This window comes from Mus musculus, chromosome 16 (assembly GCF_000001635.26).
Source record: "Mus musculus strain C57BL/6J chromosome 16, GRCm38.p6 C57BL/6J".
NCBI lineage: Eukaryota > Metazoa > Chordata > Mammalia > Rodentia > Muridae > Mus > Mus musculus.
In genome coordinates, this window is record NC_000082.6 from 74,021,848 (window position 1) to 74,040,973 (window position 19,126).

The 19,126-nt window shown below is 35.8% G+C and overlaps 1 protein-coding gene across 25 annotated transcripts in view; it reads right to left on the reverse strand.

The window, feature by feature from the left end:
- Robo2 (roundabout guidance receptor 2) overlaps nucleotides 1–19,126 on the reverse strand; it is a 1,555,468-nt gene that overhangs the window by 129,872 nt on the left and 1,406,470 nt on the right. For all 25 annotated transcript variants that reach the window (XM_006523038.4, XM_030249139.1, XM_030249140.1 and 22 more), the window contains one exon: nucleotides 13,138–13,276. In XM_006523038.4, coding sequence (XP_006523101.1) covers nucleotides 13,138–13,276 — 139 coding nt within the window. The remainder of the gene's footprint in view (nucleotides 1–13,137; nucleotides 13,277–19,126) is intronic.

Genomic DNA, 19,126 nt, shown 5'->3' on the forward strand with positions numbered 1-19,126 from the left:
CAAATCTCACTTATTCAGCTAATCAAATTATACTTAACTAGTATTTAAAGCTAAGACATTTTTACAAAAGCCACTCATGTCACTTCCAACCTCTAGTTGCAATCATAGGTGGAGAATCCCATTAAACAGAGGCATTCTCATACATGCTTTTCACAGTTTCATTTATGACCAGCCTTGAAAATACTATCTTTAATCAGAACAATATAGAAAGAAGGAGATAGACTGATAGATGATAGACAGATAGATAGATGGATAGGAAGATAGATGATTGGAGAAAAGAGAAGAGAAAAGGTAAAGAAGAGAGAAAAGTCCAATTTATTTTATTAGCATGCGTTATAACCTTACTATTAGTTGTTGTTAAACTCTTACTGTTCCTCAATTCTAAATCCAACTTTACCAAAGGTGCATATGCATAGGCAAGCACAGTGCCTGAAGGATTCCTTGCCCATGCTTTCAGATACACAGAGGAGGAAGGACTCTAATGCTGTTCTTCTGTTAGCACAGCTGGGAGAAAAAAGCCATTTTCAAACTCCCAAGCTACGTGAAAATAAGCAAGGGACAATGTTTAATCAGCCATAGTGAGAAACTGGTGTTGACTGTCTGACAAAGTGCAGATTGTGGCTCACTGTATAACAAGGTCAAGTAGAGCAGGCATTGCACAACTGTCAAGGGTTTTGACCTCTTTAAGATATGCATACTCTCTGCATTCTCTCTCTCTCTCTCAATCTTTCTCTCTCTCTCTCTCTCTCTCTCTCTCTCTCTCTCTCTCTCTCTCTCTCTCTCTCTCCCCTCCCTCCCTCCCTCACTGGGATTCTGCAATTAAACTATATCACAGCTGGGATTTTTCCAAAAGGCCAAACTATGTGGTCAACCTAATCAAGGACTCCCTCCCTTAACATTTGCTTCCTTTGCTGAGAATGGGACCCAGAGATGGAAGCAGCTAGACAAGGACCTCCCAGTGAGTTATCCCCCCCCCCACACACACACACTGAGTAAATTCCAGGACCCCTGCTTGGCAATCTAATCCCTGTGATCTCTAGAATTATTCTGGGTCCTTTCCTCTCAGTCTTCTAATCCAATGGCAGACACAGGAGATACTCCCATTTTCAGTGTGGGTTGGTGTTTAAAAGATAAGTTCACAGCCTGAAGTCCACTAGTCACTCCTGTCCATCCCCCCACCCACCTCCCCACCCCTGTCATCCTACTCTTACTTTCCCCCTCCTCTAAAAAATGCATCACCACCTCTAGAAAAAACTGTCCTCTTAAACAATCTCCAACCCTTGCCCATAAAACTTAATCTGCCTCCCACTTCCCCAGACATTATTTCTAACAAACTAAAGAAAGCTTTGCTCTTTCTTGGTGGCTGGCTCTCTGGTGCAGGGGTGGAGAAGGGAAATGAGGAGTCCCCCACCCCAGATGTTCCAGACAACCTCAGTGTCTGATGCAATGGACTAAACAAATATATTTTATGGAAATTCTGTCCTTTGCCATAAATTAATGAACAAAGGAGAACAAAGTATAATTTGATTTCACTGAAGCTTATATTACCCAGGTTTCTAAATGACTGTAGATTTTCCTCTCCCTTAAGATAATTAATACAGTAATTAATAGTGCCTATTTCACAGGGCTATTGAAATTTTACAGTAAAAAAAATGACAAATATTTCACAATTAGGAAAGCTTGTTGAAACAAAGTTGTGGAAGCAGGTTCAATTATCATTTCATTTAGAAATAATTATCCAATTGGCTTAAGTTCTCTCAAGATAATTTGATTTTACAATAAGACTAGAATTTGTAATATCATATTTGGAACATTTGAGGGTTTCTCAGTCAGATATTTGGCAAGAAATTAACCTCAACTCTAAAACCTTTTAGAACAGGATCTTAGGTATTAATTTCAGAGTTAACCAATCTGTCTTACTAGGCTTGGTCCTATGCTTGCTGTCTCTGAGATGGGAGAGGCACAGGACAACTTGACATCAGCTTTCCTGCTGAACAGAGCTGAGCTGCAGGATGGTATGGCAGTGTTAGATGGTAGTGTTTAGTCTTAGCAGTACTCTGGAAAACCAGAAAGGTTCTCTCCATCTTTTTCTTTGTCGTACAAATGCCTCAGTATAATGAATGCAATTGTGGGATGATTTGGATATTTAAAACATCCTAAAGGGAGGCAGATCTGACCACTCCTTGTATGAAATAACTTGTGACATGGCCAATTTGATTGAAAACGTAGGTTTCGACCTGTATCTACTCAGGGGTCTCTTGACTAGTTTCAGCAATGCAGCAGTGATTCAACGAACAAATCAAAGCTTTGCCTTTTATATTCTAGAATGTATTCAAAATGCATTTATTTTATAGCATTAATGAAGGAAATTACCTACTGTGAGATAATGCTTTCTAGACATGAAAGGGAGGCTGCACCCAGGAAATAGCAACAATATGGTGGTGCAAACAAGACCTGTACCATGAGAGGATCTGCTGATGAGCCAATAGGAATGCTGGAAATATCACAAGGTCCCACCCCTAAATGAAAAACTAAAGCAACTAATTGCTATTGAGAGAGGAAAAATTAGTTCTGTCTCGGGGCAAGAATCCTAATAATCTATCAATTCTAGGTGGTGAGCCTTAAATATATGTATGTATGAGCAATGCTAAATGAACTCAGTAAGTTTTATGCATATGGTTGTGCATATATGTGTGAATGTATGTGTAAACAATAAAAATGAAGCCATGAATATGAAAGGGTATAGGAAAGCATGTAGGGAAGATGTTAGGGAAAGAAGGAAAGGTATTGTGTAAGTATAGTAACTGTGCCTAATCTCAAAACATTAAAATATTTCAATTAAGGAAAATAAAATATGCAAAAGTGCATTTGTTACATAGTTTTTGTGAACCAAAGTATCTTCATATGTCAAATAATAGCTTGTTTATGTTATCATGATATTAATTTCCCTTCTCAAGTGATATAATCTCCATACTTAAGGCAGGGAAAAAAGATTATTATGTTTTTAATATGCTCACTTGAATTATAGTCAACTTCTGCTGCCCTAAACTTAAAATAAAAGTCAAAGTCAGCCTTATAGCATGTAATATCATATCAGGATTCAGAAGGGAGAGAGAAATGAGTTAGGAATTTAAGGTTACCCTCACCTTCAAGATAAAATGGAGGGCAACCTACTCTGTTTTTCTAGCCTCTGTCTCAAACATGAAAATAAAACAAATATTTATAAAACATAAGTTGATTAACACTGATTTCATATTTCCCATCATCTAAGGTTTCCTTAGCTTAAGCACTAGTAATATTTAAATTTAACTTTTTTTTTCTGTTTTCCTGGGGGAGCTCCCTGTTTCTAGAATGCATTTTTGAAAGCATCCTTGGCCTCTACCCATAAAGTGTCACTTGCATCCAATGAATGTTTACTCTGAATCATTATGAAATACCTACTAGGGAGTGAGAGGAACAAAGTGCCCTCAGGTGAGAAACTACTGCCTTTTAATATATGTCTAAATATCATCTATCCTTCATAGGTTATAATATTTGTGATTTTAAATGCATACATTAAAGTTAGTAAGGCACATAGAGAAAAAAAATAGTAATGAGTCTGGCTTTAATTTCTTTTAGTAATAGATGAAGGCCAAACATAAGAATCATCAACAGTTGTTGAGTAAAATATGGAATGCACATTATTCCACTTATCGCATGGGAAATGAGTGCAAACTTCATCGTCAGAGATACCAGGTCCTTTTCAACTTGGCCACATGTTTGTCCTACAACCTTGAGCATATTTTTTTCTATCTTGAAGCTACGGGATCTTTCTTTTTCAAGGTTGCTGGAAACATTAATTCTAAGCTATGCACTGCTCCACACAAAACCCTGGGTCTTAAAATTCATGTTCCATAAAAAAAAAAATTACTGCATGTGCTATTAAGAGCTTGGGAAGTATTGACTCTGAACTCTCACTACCTTACCTCTCTTACTATGCATTAAAGTGGAGCCTCCATTTTTCATTTGTAAGCCATGGATGGCAACATTTACTTGTTGTATGCAGTCAGTCTGAAAGATAAATGAACTACTCTGTCTGTTATGAAATACCTGTAAATATTAACTGATACTCCTATAGTTAGTATACTGGAAGGTGTATATTTTTTATATTCCAACTTCTGTGAATCAAGAATCATCTCACTAAATATGGCAAACCATGATCAATTTGCTACAATTTTTTCCCTCCTTAATTAAGTGCTGGTTGAAACTCAAGCAAATTAAGTATAAATTACCAGTAAAAGATTAAAAATGGTGAGAATGAAAATAATGATGATTAATTGGAATTGTCAAATTGACTGAACTATTCTAAGTTCATTCTAGACCAACAAAAGAAAGCTCTTGTATTTCTGCAAGCAACTTTCTGGATTAAGTGAATTGAAAGTGAGAAAGCCCCTTTTACAGGTTGGGAGCACCAGCCCATGGGTTGCTGTCCCAGACTGTTTAAAAGGAGGACATGAGCTGAGTGTCTGGATGCATCTTTCAGCTTCCAGACTGTATGTGTAATGCGACTATCTGATGGAGTCTACTTTGGCCAGGACCTCAAACCGTGAGCCAAAATAAACATCTCCATCTTGAAATTTCTTTGGTGACCATTTTGTCACATCCCCAAGGAATATAATTAATCCAATGGTCTTTGAGCTTCTCTGTTTATTAGAAACAAAGATTGCACTCAGTTACACAAACATAAATAAGAGTGATTTTTCTAAATGTGGATCAAGATGCTTTATACTATATGTGGTTTTCAGTAAGTGTCTCAAGAACATGGCAAAGAATCCTTTCAATGAATTCAAATGTGTACTGAGTATTAAGTTGTATGGTGAAGGTGAAAAGATGAAGTGTAACTCCCAATATTCAAGAAAAGTCTCCTCTTTCCCACATACATATCTATTTAGATCTTGTGATTCCGTTAGCAACTATTCTTTTGACATCTGATGGATTACAGTAATTTATTTTTTATTTTTTGGTCTATTTCATGAAACAAATGGGGAAGAACAAGTAATCATATTAGCAACAAATATTAAAAAGGATAAAATTATTCTAAATTGGGCAAATGACCATTGAAAAACATATGGTTATCATAGATGGATGGTAAATCATTATTGTGGTGTCAAATTATATCCAATGAATGCTTTGTTAAATAGAGTATATTGTGAGTGTATGAAAAACAGTATACATGAAGCCAAGCAGGTACTAAATTGAGACTTCCTATTCTTTAAGTCCATATAAAGAGTGGAAGAGGCTTAGCACTTCTAGATTTTGGTTAAGTTTGTGGCCTTAGGAACCATATTAATTGTCTAAATATACATAGAAATTGGAAATATTGTATATAAGACATAAATACTAGTAGTCATTGGATTATAGATATACAACCCACTTAATTTTCTTATGCTTATTCATTCATTTTTCTATTTTTTGTTTTTGTATTGAAGAAAACATTACCACCACATTTCTCCAACTGTACTTAGCATTTACCATAGAATTATGTCATTTATAAATCTAAACATATCACAGAAAATATTCCTCTCAACTTGCACATTTGAAGAGATTGTTGCTTTTATTATTTGTGAATTTTTCATAATGGCAATATGAATTCCTATAAATTATCACATCCTAAAAATTCTACATTTCAGCTTCATGTTATAATTCAAATTATATAAAATTGTAACAGAAATAAGTAAGAAATATATATTAAGAAAAGCATTAGAGATATTACAAGCCATTCAAGTGATGCTAACTATAAGTTGTCTATGTGTTAAAACATGTAAAGACAGGTTACACATAGACAATTTATAGATAAAGTTCATGTCACACATGAACACATAAACAGTGTTCTTTTAAAATGTTATTTTCAGTTAAGAAAATACTGGAGAAACACAGAAAGTGTCTTTACCAGGGAAGACCAATTTGCTTGTAGTGTTGAGTATTTTCTGATTAACCTCAGTAAGTTTCTAATCTTGTCTGCAGCCCAAGTCTTGTTACTCCAATATCCCGTGTCAGCCACTCAGAAGTCTCTGATGTGCCCTACCTTAATGGAAGGAGCACACTGACTGTGGCTCTCATGATGAGTGATGCCCACATGCCAATGACAGGTGGCACTCAGACAGATCCTTTTGCTGTGAGAACTGGCACCTAGTCTTGGCTCAGCCCACACACAGCCCACGAGCTGCCAGTTAATGGGCATCAGCGCTTCACTTGACTTCTGTGAACTTTGTATCTTGAGTGTGCTCCAGCATGGGAGTTGACAGCTATCCAAAGCAGAGACTGAGTGCCAGTTCGAGCATTGTTCCTATGCTGAGACTCTCAACATATGGGCCAGCATGGCCATCAGACCAGGCACCATGATCCCACCCACCCCCCCAGGTGGCAATTAGTTTTATGTTGACAGTAACTATTAGCACCTATTTGGTGAACACACAGGAAAAAGTTCCATCCTGGCAACAATAAAAGTTTCCAATTAATCTAGTATAAAAACAAAATGTTAGGCTTCAGTTCCCAAGAAGATTATATGTACTATTCCAAATTTAAATTTCCATGTAGACAAATATTTTTGTTTATCTTAAGAAATTGCTTTGAAAGTTACCTTAAGTGTATCACTATATAATGTGTTAATAACAGTAGAGTACCATTTTCCTGATGTTATATACAATATGAAATTTTAAATCAGTTGAACATTAAACAACTGTTAATTCAGAAATTAGGAAAATGAGTTCAGAATATCAGTTTTATGTTGGGAAGATTCTAAAGGTATTTTCTGTCACTAATATGAAAGTATAATGCTGGAAACCTAATTATGCCAAGTATGCATTTCTGTCTCTCTCCAGTGAGAGTCATATGATGCTGTGACGCCATCCCTTGTTATGATAGCATTGTTGTAAGAAAGAAGCTTTCACTAGCGCTTAGGGCACCTGACAAGTTCTCTTCAGTCTTCTTCAGGAAGTGCCACCATTTTCCTTACAAGCATAAAATAAAATAAAATAAATAAATAAAAAAAAAGCAGTTCAGTATAATTCCTGGAATACAGTGATCCCAATTTAAAATCTGAAAATCTGATGAAGCCTTGGGCTGGGACATAGTACTGGAAGAGGTACAATAACCCAGAGATAGAAAAAACAGGTAGGGATTTTCAGAGTTGGCAGATTGGCTGGCAATATTTACTAGGAAGTTTACATGAATTCATATTAAAGGCTGGTATCTGTTAAATAAGCAGCTCTCAATATTTCTATAGATATTTTTAGCCAGATGGAAAAGAATGTGACATTAACCCACACAAATTGAGCATCCCTTATTTTTCATCCTTAATCTTTTACAGCTGAATTCAGTTAATGCTTCTAATATCACCTTCTGTGTTTATCCACTGTATACTATTTTCAGTGCTTAGACATAATTACATCATTTGATAACCTTTCAGGTAGAACATGCCAAAGCAGAGGGTAGTGATTAACTACATCATACTTCTGCATCTTCAGGATGTAAAACACAGAGTTTCAATAGCTCCTCCAAGGTCATCTTCATTTTTAGTGCTAAAGAAATTTCTCAAACATCTTTTTTAGAAAGTAGAGATAGATGCAACGTCATAGGCAATTAGTGTCAGAACAAGACCTCCAAGCCAACAACCTGGACAATAGACTGCATGTGCATCATGCTGGCATTTGTAAAAAACAAACAAACAAACAAACAAAAAACAAACAAACAAACAAACAAACAAAAAACTCATAATAACTTCCATAGCAGTTTGTGTGACTTTTTGCTCCAGAAACAAATGGGCAAAATACTTATTTAACACAAAAGACAATTTTGCCTTCCACCTTTCCTTCTTTATTGGCTTATGGGGACTTTTTTTTTTTTTTTTTTTTTTTTTTTTGGACAATGGTTTATTTACATTGCTGTCACCATGTTCTTAGTATTTCTTTTCTTTTTCTAAAATTGTCTTAATTGAGCAGTCTCCACTAGTCAATCTAATCAAAGTGGATATTTATCGGGAGCACAACTCAGCGCATGTCCTTGAGGTGCACACTGAACATGAGCAAGGCAGATCTCCCCAGCAGGAGAGCTAGCACCTGTTCAGCATCTCTGCTTCCCAGCCCCACAGGCTCTAAACAATAGAGCTCCCAGACAATTAATACAGGGACATTTTCCAGGGCTAACTGTAAAGAGCCACTTTGTTCAAAATTGCACAAGAAGGGAGTTGTAAGTGGTTCTATTCAGTTTCTCTTCTGAAAGAATCATGCAGTTCTGGGAATCGCATATTCCACGAAACTAAGAATTCTAGAAAAATCTCACTTAAAATAGACTTTAGAAAAGGGACTTGTCAGTGGGCTGAGGGAAATTGATAGAATTTTACACTATATTTCTTAAAATGCTTATTCTGTAGGCCCCTTTCTGTTTTATGAAATATTCATGAATTACCTACACTATATGGAAGCTATCAACTGCATTTAGAAGTAGCAGGCATACATAAGAATGTAAATGGCATATTTTATTTCTTCTCTCCCCCCCTCCCCACAGAAAAGCTATTATGAACATTCCATTCTACTAGAGACCCTTATTGCAGAAGTTGGTCTCACTTTAGAATCAGTTTAGAAACAAAATAAATAAAAATGAAAAAAAAAAAAACTGGGACGCTAAATAATGGTGACATAGTAAAAATCATACAAGTGATGAAATATACTAAATGTTCAGTTTGCAGTATTTTGCTAACAACGTGAAGCACAGTCAGTGCTTTTATGATTAGAAATGAGACAATAATTAATATAATGTCTCTTCTGTTTACCCAAGTTCTAAGAAGCTTATTTTAAGGTCTCCATCCCACTACTAGATTAAATAGGACGTTTTAGTGAATGCTTGTCAATTTTGCTCTTATTTCTTTGTACATAGCAGGTAATATTTACTCCTTTATGTTAACTTATAATATTTTGATAGAGTCAGCAGCATATGGATTTTTTGATGTACTCTTTTGATAATCCCCTTGAATGCTGCCCCTTTCATTAGAACTTCAAGCACCTTCTATCACATAAAGTACTTGTGAAAACATATCATAAATCACTTGATCTTCAAAGATCACTAACAAGCACAAGCGTCTAGGGTCAGCTGACACACAAGGATGCAGAGCTGAGAAAAAAAGAGTTCTACCTCAGCTTTTTGTCTTTGATGTATTCAGTATGTAAATGGATGTCCATATAGCCTTCTCTCATTAACCTACAACTCAAAGAATAAAAACAAAAAAAAAAAACACTACTTGCACTTTCCTTTAAAGAATTACTTTTGCAAACTGGTGATGAGAACTGAGAGCTTTCAATAAATTGATCCTTCTATTTAAGTTCCACAGGTGCAAATGTGTTATTAGAAATTAAAACCATTTCGGACTCGAAAGTTCCTTCCTTTTTTGCCAACACTTTTTTTTTTTTGTTGTTTTTGGATTCATGTGTAAGAAACTTGTCTTACAGGTGTCTTGATACATGCCTATAATCCCAGCACTGGAGAGATGGGTATAGGAAGTTCATAAGTTCAAGGCCAACCTTGGCTACCTAGTGAAATTTTTAAAAAGTCAGCCTGTCCTTCATAAGACACTCTGTTTAAAATATTATTTTTAATGTGTGTGTGTGTGTGTGTGTGTGTGTGTGTGTGTGTGTGTGTGTGTGTGTAAGTACTTGTGGAAGCCAGAAACCTGTCAGAGCCCTTAAAGTTGGAGTTACAGGTAGTTGCCAGTCATTCAGTGTGGGTCACTGAGCTCAGGTCTTCTGGAAGAACAACTAAATCATCTGTCTAGCCCTACACTGTTGTATTCTTTCATCTAATGTTTATTGAGACTCTCTTAAATATATATATATACTGATGATTTTTATAGTCACTAAAAAACAGTGGAGGTCTTTCTTCCTGAAAATCAGTTATGAACTTCTATTTTTAGATGTATCTCCAATAAATTACTATACTCTGCTAAAAAAAACACAATGTGAAATACCTTTAATTTTGACTCTATAGAAAATAATCACATTCAGTAATATTTCTCTGTTTGGGCATAGAATTATTATTAGACTTTCCAAGTTTCCTACCCCAACAAGACACTCCAGTTGTAGAAACAAAAATTTAAAAAAAAAAAAAAAAAAACATTGTATTTCAGCAAAAAAATGTGTTGTAAATATCATTAAAGTTATTTTTAGAATAAAAAACTTAGGATGCTAATGGTTAACAAAATAAATGGGCATATTGTTATTGTTTTTAAAATATTCTCCCTGGGATGAATGAAATGAAGGCAAAAATACCTCCTTAATCTTTATCTCATCTCTGCTCACCAAAGGTTTGGCACGGATAGCTTCTCCTGTGTTGATGGGTTAAGTAGGTATCACAGCATTTCATCTATTTAAACATGAATTGAAATGCTTCCTTTGCCTCCAAAGGAAAAATAGTCACATATTACTTACATAGTAATTATCGCCAATGCAGCTGCCCTACATTGCTTACCATCACTGTTTTAAGCCTTAACAACTACACAAACTGTATTCAGATTTCATTAAACATTAAGCCAAATAAATGCTGTCCTCCACACCAATTACTTATGCAAGAACAGTGGTCGCCTCCCTTGTCTCAGAGCTAAAAATGTAACAGAATCAATGTTATTGACTTAGTCTGTAGTTCCGTGAAAAAGTATTACTGCTATCCTTCTGCAAGAAAAGAGGTCTGTCTGCCTTTCATGTTAAAGTAAATGTTATGCTAATACGCACAAATCAAGACTGAATAAGGTTCCTTGAAATGTCACTTGAGTCTGAAAAGGAAAGAAAAAGTGCCTGACTTCCATCAAGATAGAAAAAGTCATTAATTTGCATGTTGAGCCTCTCTAACATAATGGTCTAAAGCTAACACTTGTATGTGTCTAATGAATTAAAACATTTAGCTATTCAAACAAATACTGTAGAGTGTAAACCCAGTAGTAAGAGAGTAGGGGCCAAAACTATGCAACATTTTGAGAACAACGGGGTGGGAGTGTTCTCGTATCTCTTGAAAATGATATTTATATGATTTTTTTATGGTACTGTTTGATTTTTTTTCTTTCACGAATGGCATAAACTTTGAAGCAAATGACTGTTACAAGACATTGAAGTCTTTACAAATAGAAGCGGTAAAGCTGTCATACTTATCACTTTATACATAATAAATCAGAGAAGAAAATGAGTCCTAAATTATACTTTTTTGTTATATTCCATTCAAATATAGGTAATTGTACTCCATTAAAAAATATAGGTACACTAAAAAATGCAGTACAATCTCACAACTTTCTAGCATATATTTTTATTTCAACTTAATCTTATTTAACAATAATGGTACGCATATCTGAAAACAAAAGAATAAATTAAAACTATAAATTTGCCATAGAAAGTTAAAATGAAATTTTAAAAAGGTCAACAAAGCCAAACCAGGCATACTGGAATATATCTGTCATTCCAACACTTGTAGACTGGATTTAGGATGTACTTAAAAACTGTCTCAACAAACAGTGGAGCATCAAACAGTATGGGTCCTTGACTCATGAACCTCTGATTCAATGAGATGCAAGTCACTCCCATGGCTTTCTTTCTATAATATCATATAGCCAGTCTATCCACCCATGTGAAACAACATGAAATCTAGGCTTGGTTTTTCTGTGCCATATCTCACTAGCACTCCTCTTCCAATACAAGGTTAGTAATACTCAAAAGCACTATGACTCTGTCAAAGACCAAAGATGATTGGGAAACATTTCAACTAATCCACATAGCTTATGACTCCAAAGTAAACACATATCTTGTACTGGTCTCCAGAGCAGAAAAGGACAATAATGAAAACTGATTAAATCCAAATAATGTTTATCCTGTATTTAATCATTGTAACATTTTTCACTAGGTATGACAAATATTTTGTAGGTGTATGAAATGAGTGAACATGGACTCAAGATATACAGACAACGCTGAAGGACTGTTTTTTTATAAAATGAAATATCCCCAAATTAGAGCCCAATTTTTAAAACTTCAAAATCTTTATAGTCTCAGCAATTTTGTTGTTCTTTATTTGTTTTTTTTTTTGCTTGCTTGCTTTTATTGGTTGTTGCTGTTTGGTTTGGTTTGGTTTGGTTTTGGAGGTCTTACTACGTAGCTTTGATATCTTAGGGCTCACTATGTAGACTAGACAGACTTCTGTGAACACATGTTTAACTTGAAACTGTTGAATGAAATCAAGTCTCTCTAGAAGGAAACACTTGATAAATTATAGATTGTACACAGACTAGTAATAAATGTGCTGGCTGTTTTGTCAGTGGATTGAAAGAAGGAGAGAGCAGAGGAAATGGAAACAGAACTATTGCTTTACAAGAAGAGAAAAGCTGAAAGATTTATTTGATAACATCTATAAAGGTATTGATTGATTGATTTTTGCCTCTGCCTTCTTATTGCTGGGATGAAGTCTTGGTCTATCACACCCATTTTCAGAAAAGGTTCAACAAAAACAAAATTAGAAAACAAATTATTTTTTTATAAGATGATCAGCATTTTTGGATAGTTTGGCCATGTTGTCGTGGAGAGACTATGATTGGTAAAAGAAGAATGTAAGTAATGAAAAGCCTGTCTCTGAAGAAAACAGGGTGAGTGCCAGGAGCTCATTGAGGACAAACCTCCTGGGAGCCCATCCACTTGATGAGCCTCTGCTTGTTAATGTCTGTTTTATATAAGTCCCTTTGGTTATTTATACTCAACTGCCTTTTGTTATTGCTACTCTGGGCATTCAAGAAAGGCATTGCAGATTAAACAAACAAGACCCACAATAAGGGACATTTGCACATGGGTGGCCATGAATACAGGGAGACATTAGTAAACATACAAGTAGCCCTGGGGACAATAATACCTCCGTGCTGAGTGGAACTTGGATATGATAGAATGTAGAGAGAATAATCAGGAACTAATGTGTATTTCAACTGAGGGACATCATAAGTGTGAAAGACAGGGAAATGCACACAGCAGGTAAGATGCCAAAACTATAAATCATAAGTATGAAGCTATCAAAGATATATGTGGTTTTGGTGGTGGAACCATGAATGTTGGTGATCTGAAACATTGTTTCACGTGATAGGCTTACCTTCCTCTCGGCAAGTCTGCATCATCTTTTTTCCACCTCACCGTTGGCTGGGGATCTCCTTGGACCTGACAACGGAATTCTACAGCTTCTTCCTCTAGCACCACCTGGTTAATTGGCCTCCTGAGAAATGTGGGTCGTTCTTTGGGAGAAAAAAATAAAGAAAAAGTATAGTCAAATTAGATGAGGTATACATGATTTGTACATAAATAATTGAAAAAGAACAACAGATAAGTAGTTTATTCTTAAGACACACAGACCTAACTCTCCATCTTACCTATATAAGATAAATCTTTATTAGTCAAATCCAATTAAATAGAAAGACATTTTTGAACCTAAAAATCAAAATGGTTTCTGTATTAAACTGTATAACCTCCCGGAAAAGGAAAAGTTGATATGCAGTGAATTTCTGCCTCAAAATAGATGAAACCAATCATTGAATTACAAAACAGTAAATGATTTACAAACAAGGAGTTTAAAGTCATCGTTGTATTATTGTTGTTCAAAGCAGAAAAAGATAAAGCTGATGAAAATTAATAAAGAGTAATAAATATTAAGGATGCGATCCTCAGTAGCATTCCAGGAAAATGCTGCACTTACAAAAATATTTCCCAATATTTTCCACTTGATATACTACTTTATAAAGACACAATGCATTCCACAATATTTTAATTCATGTCTTGAATGGTGTTGAATATTTTTAAAATTCAGTTTTTGTTTTGCTAATTATTTTCTATCCTACCTAAATTTCTTCAGTTTTTTTCAGGAATATTCTTTAGTATTTCAGTCTTTTAATTCTACATTTTTCACTATATTCTAGCACTTTTCTATACAATGAAAATTATTCTTAATTATAAGGGTCTTACCATCAAAGAGATACATGAGACAAAGCCAGTTTAGCCACCGCAACCCCAAAACAGTTACATCCCTTGTCCAGTATCTTTCTTTTTAGATAAAGAGCAGCCACTAGAAAATGTCCCTCTTAAATTTTATGAACACTGCCTTCTGAATCACATTTTAACTCCAGTTTGCAAGTTTCTGAAGGAGAAAGTAATCTAAGTCATGAAAGACAAGTGAGTTCCAGGGGGAGATGGCAAAGTGAACCTGGCCATATGGCCATGGTTAGCCTTTGAAGACTTCAGTTTCAACTGTTCCAATTTAGAATTGTGAAAATAATGTCACATAGAAAGAAATGCATTGAGCAGGAAACCTTCCTTGAAACTAAATCACTTAAAATAACACACTAAGAACACAGGTTGTGAATATGCATTTTTATTGACATCAAGATCAATATTCAGAAAACAATTGTGAAATGCCAAGGGAATTTTTTTTCTCAAGGAATTCAATAATTGTGGGCATTTAAAAGGATGAGAAGGTTAGGTCTCCACAGAGAATTAGACACCAGATGTTGGCAAAGAGCTACATATATTCCAAGATTTGTATTCTGCATCTTCAAAGTTCAAAGCTATAAAAATAGGGTGATAGAATTTTATCATGAACAGTTTCTCTATTTCTATTTTATTACAATGTTCTATGTTTATGTGTGTTTTGACTGAATATATGTCAGTACGTGACATGTGTGCAGTGTCTGTGAAGGCATCAGAATAAAGCATCAGGTATCCTGCGACTACAAGTACACACAGATGGTTGGGAGCTACCCTGTGGGTGATGAAAATCAAACTCGGGTTCTCTGGAAGAACAGCCAGTCTCTGGACCATCGAGCCATCTCTCCAGCCTGTTATCCTGGAAAGTTTATAATGTAGAATTTGCAAACAACACAGACTAGAAAATGATGTTTTGCTTCCAGGGTATATTGTTGGCAGAATTAATTATCCATAAAAGATTCTGCCTAAACCACAGAGCAAATGTACAAGTTGAAAGGATTAATTTAATACTTTTTCCATTTTGGTGTGGTGTGTGTGTGTGTGTGTGTGTGTGTGTGTGTGTGTGTGTGTGTGTGTGCCTCTGCACATGCACATGCATGCGTATTGTGTGCATGAACAAGCATATGGTGAGAGAATATGCAAATGTGCATGGTTGGAACATGTAGAGGCCCGAGGTTGAGACTAGAAATTACTCTCCATAGTTCTTTTACCTTATTAATTTACTCACAATTCTTTAAACAAACTCGGGGCATCATGTATATTGTCACATCTTACACTGGTCTCTGCCTCACATTGCTAGAAAGGAAGAAAAGATCTGAATCTCCATGTACACAGGAATTTCTAGAATCTGGGGATATGAATGATTAAAGCATTGAACCATCTCCATAGCCCCAACCTTGTCCTGTTTTTCCTTTAAATGGTGGACACAGTGTTCCTCAACTATATACCTTAAGCATGATGATGCTGAGTTATTGTTTCTGCAGTACATAGACAATAGGATTAGTTTATCTTTATAGGTGTTCCAAGTGTTAATAGTACATTAGCATAGGACATGAGAGGGATATTTTCTATGCTGTTTGATGCATTCATCCAGAGTCTGAATTCACCCCCTGCTAACAGGGAGGAAAACACTAATAACATCACTTGAGACTGAGAAATGATATTTCAAGAGGAGACCTCTTGTGTTCTCTGATGTTAATAGGAGTATTGTACCATAATCTGGCCTACGGAGAAACAAACTGTAACAGTGTTTTCAGTCATTAGGCAAATGTGAATGTGGGCTCTCCGACCCCAGGCTCCAAACTTAATGGCTTGTAGAGAGCCAGCAGCTTGATTATATAATGAAAGTGGTGGGAGATGGATCAGGCCATAGAGTGAGGACCATGGCTGTGAAGGACACGTGAGCAAGTCAGGGAAGAGGACACCCTAACTGATGGAGAAGTCCTGAAGGCCCCAGTGTTCAATGGAAGCCCCCTTTCACATGTATATGACAAGGATCTCACTGGTAAATCTGTGAAAGGTCAAGTAAGAGAGAAAAATAAACTATGCCAAAGGGTTACTGAGTAAAATTATTTCCTCTTGTACTGACAGAGATTTTGAAGTATGAAGAAAGGCAGTAGGCATAAGAGATCTAAAACAAATTTCCTATCAGATGTGCAGGATGAAATACAAAAATATAGAAGGAGTTTTAGCAAATTAAACACATTGGTAAGTATGGTACATATTTGATCCCAGCATGCCTAGGCCATTGTAAGTAAGGTTTATGTTTTTGAAATGAAATTAACTTTCAATCAATAGTGAATGAAGGCTAAATATGTAACTGTAAGAAGTTAAATTTATTTCAAAATAAAACAGGTATAGTAACATCTACGGTTATAGCACTTAAATTTATATATCTCTATCTCTATTTCTATCTATCTACCTACCTACCTATCTATCTATCTATCTATCATCGAATTCTTATGCAGAATAAAAATTCCTGTCAAAAATTAAATGCCAATATGACTTTACAAAGTAAAGATGGTAAAGTCTTATTCTCTGACAAGAGATGGAGTTTCCTGCCCATATTAAGAATCAGTAAGAATGAAAAGTGAGGAATTGACCTAATGAAAGAGAAAGCCAAATAGATCTGTCTCAGCCATCTCTTTTCGTACTAAAATTACCTGCAAAAGAGTGGAAAGTCGGAGAGTAGGAGTCTTAAGTTGATAATAGACCAATCTAGTGAGAGATAAGAATCACATTCAATATCCACTAATGTCTGCAGAGATGTATGTCCATGAAGCTCTGAACAATTAAAATCAACAACTGTGGAAACCTTGATCTATTGAACAAGCCAACTTAATTTTAAGACATGTCAAAATAAGACCACTGAGTTTTTCCATGGTATCCCCTTATGTCTGACCACATATTGAAAAGACAGGGAGAGAACCCTGTAGAGCCATCTGTGTGCTGCTTATCAATTAGATTAGAGTCCCCTTGTGTCGACTGATCCCTAATTATATATCTACACAGTGGTCAGAGGCAACTTCTTTGCCAAAGCAATTAACTTTTTTTCTCTCTCTGAGATTAACTGGATTTGAATGACCTGCATAACTTGCTTGCAAGGTTAATCCCTCTGGAGGTAACAGTGTTGTTTGCCTGTGTGATACTCTGTAGAGGACAGCTCTCAAATAGCCCTGTCAACCTAGTTCCAAATTGGCAATGTAGAGAACCCAACATTACACATAGCTCTAATCAAATCTAATGCCGTGTCTCACTGCAGTCATGTCAACGTTGCTCAGGGAGAAAAATATTAAACTTAACATGAAATGCCATGAATCCAATAGGTGTTTGAATAATCTTTCTCTTGTTTTTCAGCAACAGTGAGGAAATTATCTACCCAGTTAGCACATTCTTCAACTGTATGTAGTCATTGAGGGTGGCTCTAAAATTGCTGATGACTGTTCAGTGACAGCTATTTTCAGGATGACCTTAGCAATTTAAAGGTAAAATTCACTTGACATTGTAAAAGCTATGCTGTGGCTATAATAGCATAGGTGTGGTTGTTTAAGTCCCGTAAGAAGAAAACTATGTGATAAAGGGGCATTTGAGCTAACTGATGCTTGTAAACCTGGCCTTGCCTTTATCGGCACCAGAGAGAACTGCCTCATAGCAGAGAGGCTATAAAGTAAGGAAGTCATAAGATGGTAGGTTTCACAGGTCTCCTTTGTCTTTACTGGCTTTGTTAAAGGGGAGAGAAGTTTGATATCCATTCATTGAATGTGACTACTGTGCGGTTCCAAAAGCCTGGAAATAATGGTCAGGCTCCCTGGATGTGATTACATCAATTCTGACTGCATTAATTTTGTTTGTCAGTAGTTTTCACCCCTGGGAGCAAAGATGAGAATCGATAAAATTTGGAAGGGAAAACTCTTCTCTCATCATGTTTTAAGCACATTATTTCACGTCATTCTTCATAGTAGAATATAAAGGGCCATTAGATAACATTTCCTCGTTCAACAAAAATCATTGCTCTCCTGAAGCATTAAAAGAGGTTTTAGAGGAGCTTGGGAAATACGCAACAAGAAAGTACTACATAGCTTCTACAAATCAGTAGAGTCTGAATTATGAGATGAAATCTGCATCACATAATTAAAGTAGATATTTCAATTCAAAGTTTTATATGTTTGTGTGTGTGTGTGTGTGTGTGTGTGTGTGTGTGTGTGTGTGTGTGCATGAGTATTTTGCCTGCATGTGTGCCATTGTACCTTGTGTACCTGGTGCCTAAGGAAACCAGAAGAGGAGATCAGACTCCCTGAGACTGGAGTTACAGAAAATAGGGAACTGTCAGGTGGGTACTGGAAATCAAGGCTACATCTCTATAAGAGTAGCCAGAGTTCTGAAGCCCAGAGGCATCCCCTAAGACCAAGCCATAGATAGTCCTTACTGTTTTGAGGTAACATTTTTCTTAATGTTATCTCGGTGTTTGTCCAGTGACTAAAATTGTAATGACACCCCATGTCTCGGTCCCTCATCATGAATGGACTAGTTACTAGTATGCATAAAATAAACTGGAACTTTGAGATGACAATGTTTATAGTATATTTTTAAAAAAATGAGTAGAAACCTAATGTGAAGGAATAGCAATACATTGTATGGTATAAGAAGAAAGCTTTCTTCGTAAAAATGAGAGCAATGGATGCAAGAGGTGGCATGTGGGAAGGAATTATGGATAAAAAGAAGTAAATTAATACCTCCAAGGAACCTTTATAATTTGAAACAATGTTGTTGAAATTGTGTGAGACAGAGCCAGCATAGTGGTGAATGCCTGCTCTCAGCAAATCATAAGGCAGGAATGTGAGAATGGTGAATCTTAAAAGAGCCTGAGCTACAGGGCAAAACCTTGTCACAAAATAAAAAGAGGCAAATTTTGTGTCAGACAGAAGAGACACACATGGGGCAAGAACAGATTACTATAAGCAGGATAAAGAGAAGAAAGAAAAGATCAAGATGTTTAACATGTAATTCATAAATACATGCTCTGCAGAAGCCGAACACAAAGCCCCCTGAATTTAATAGAGTTGTTTTGGTTCAGGGATTTCTGATTCTGATTTACTAGCATATAAATA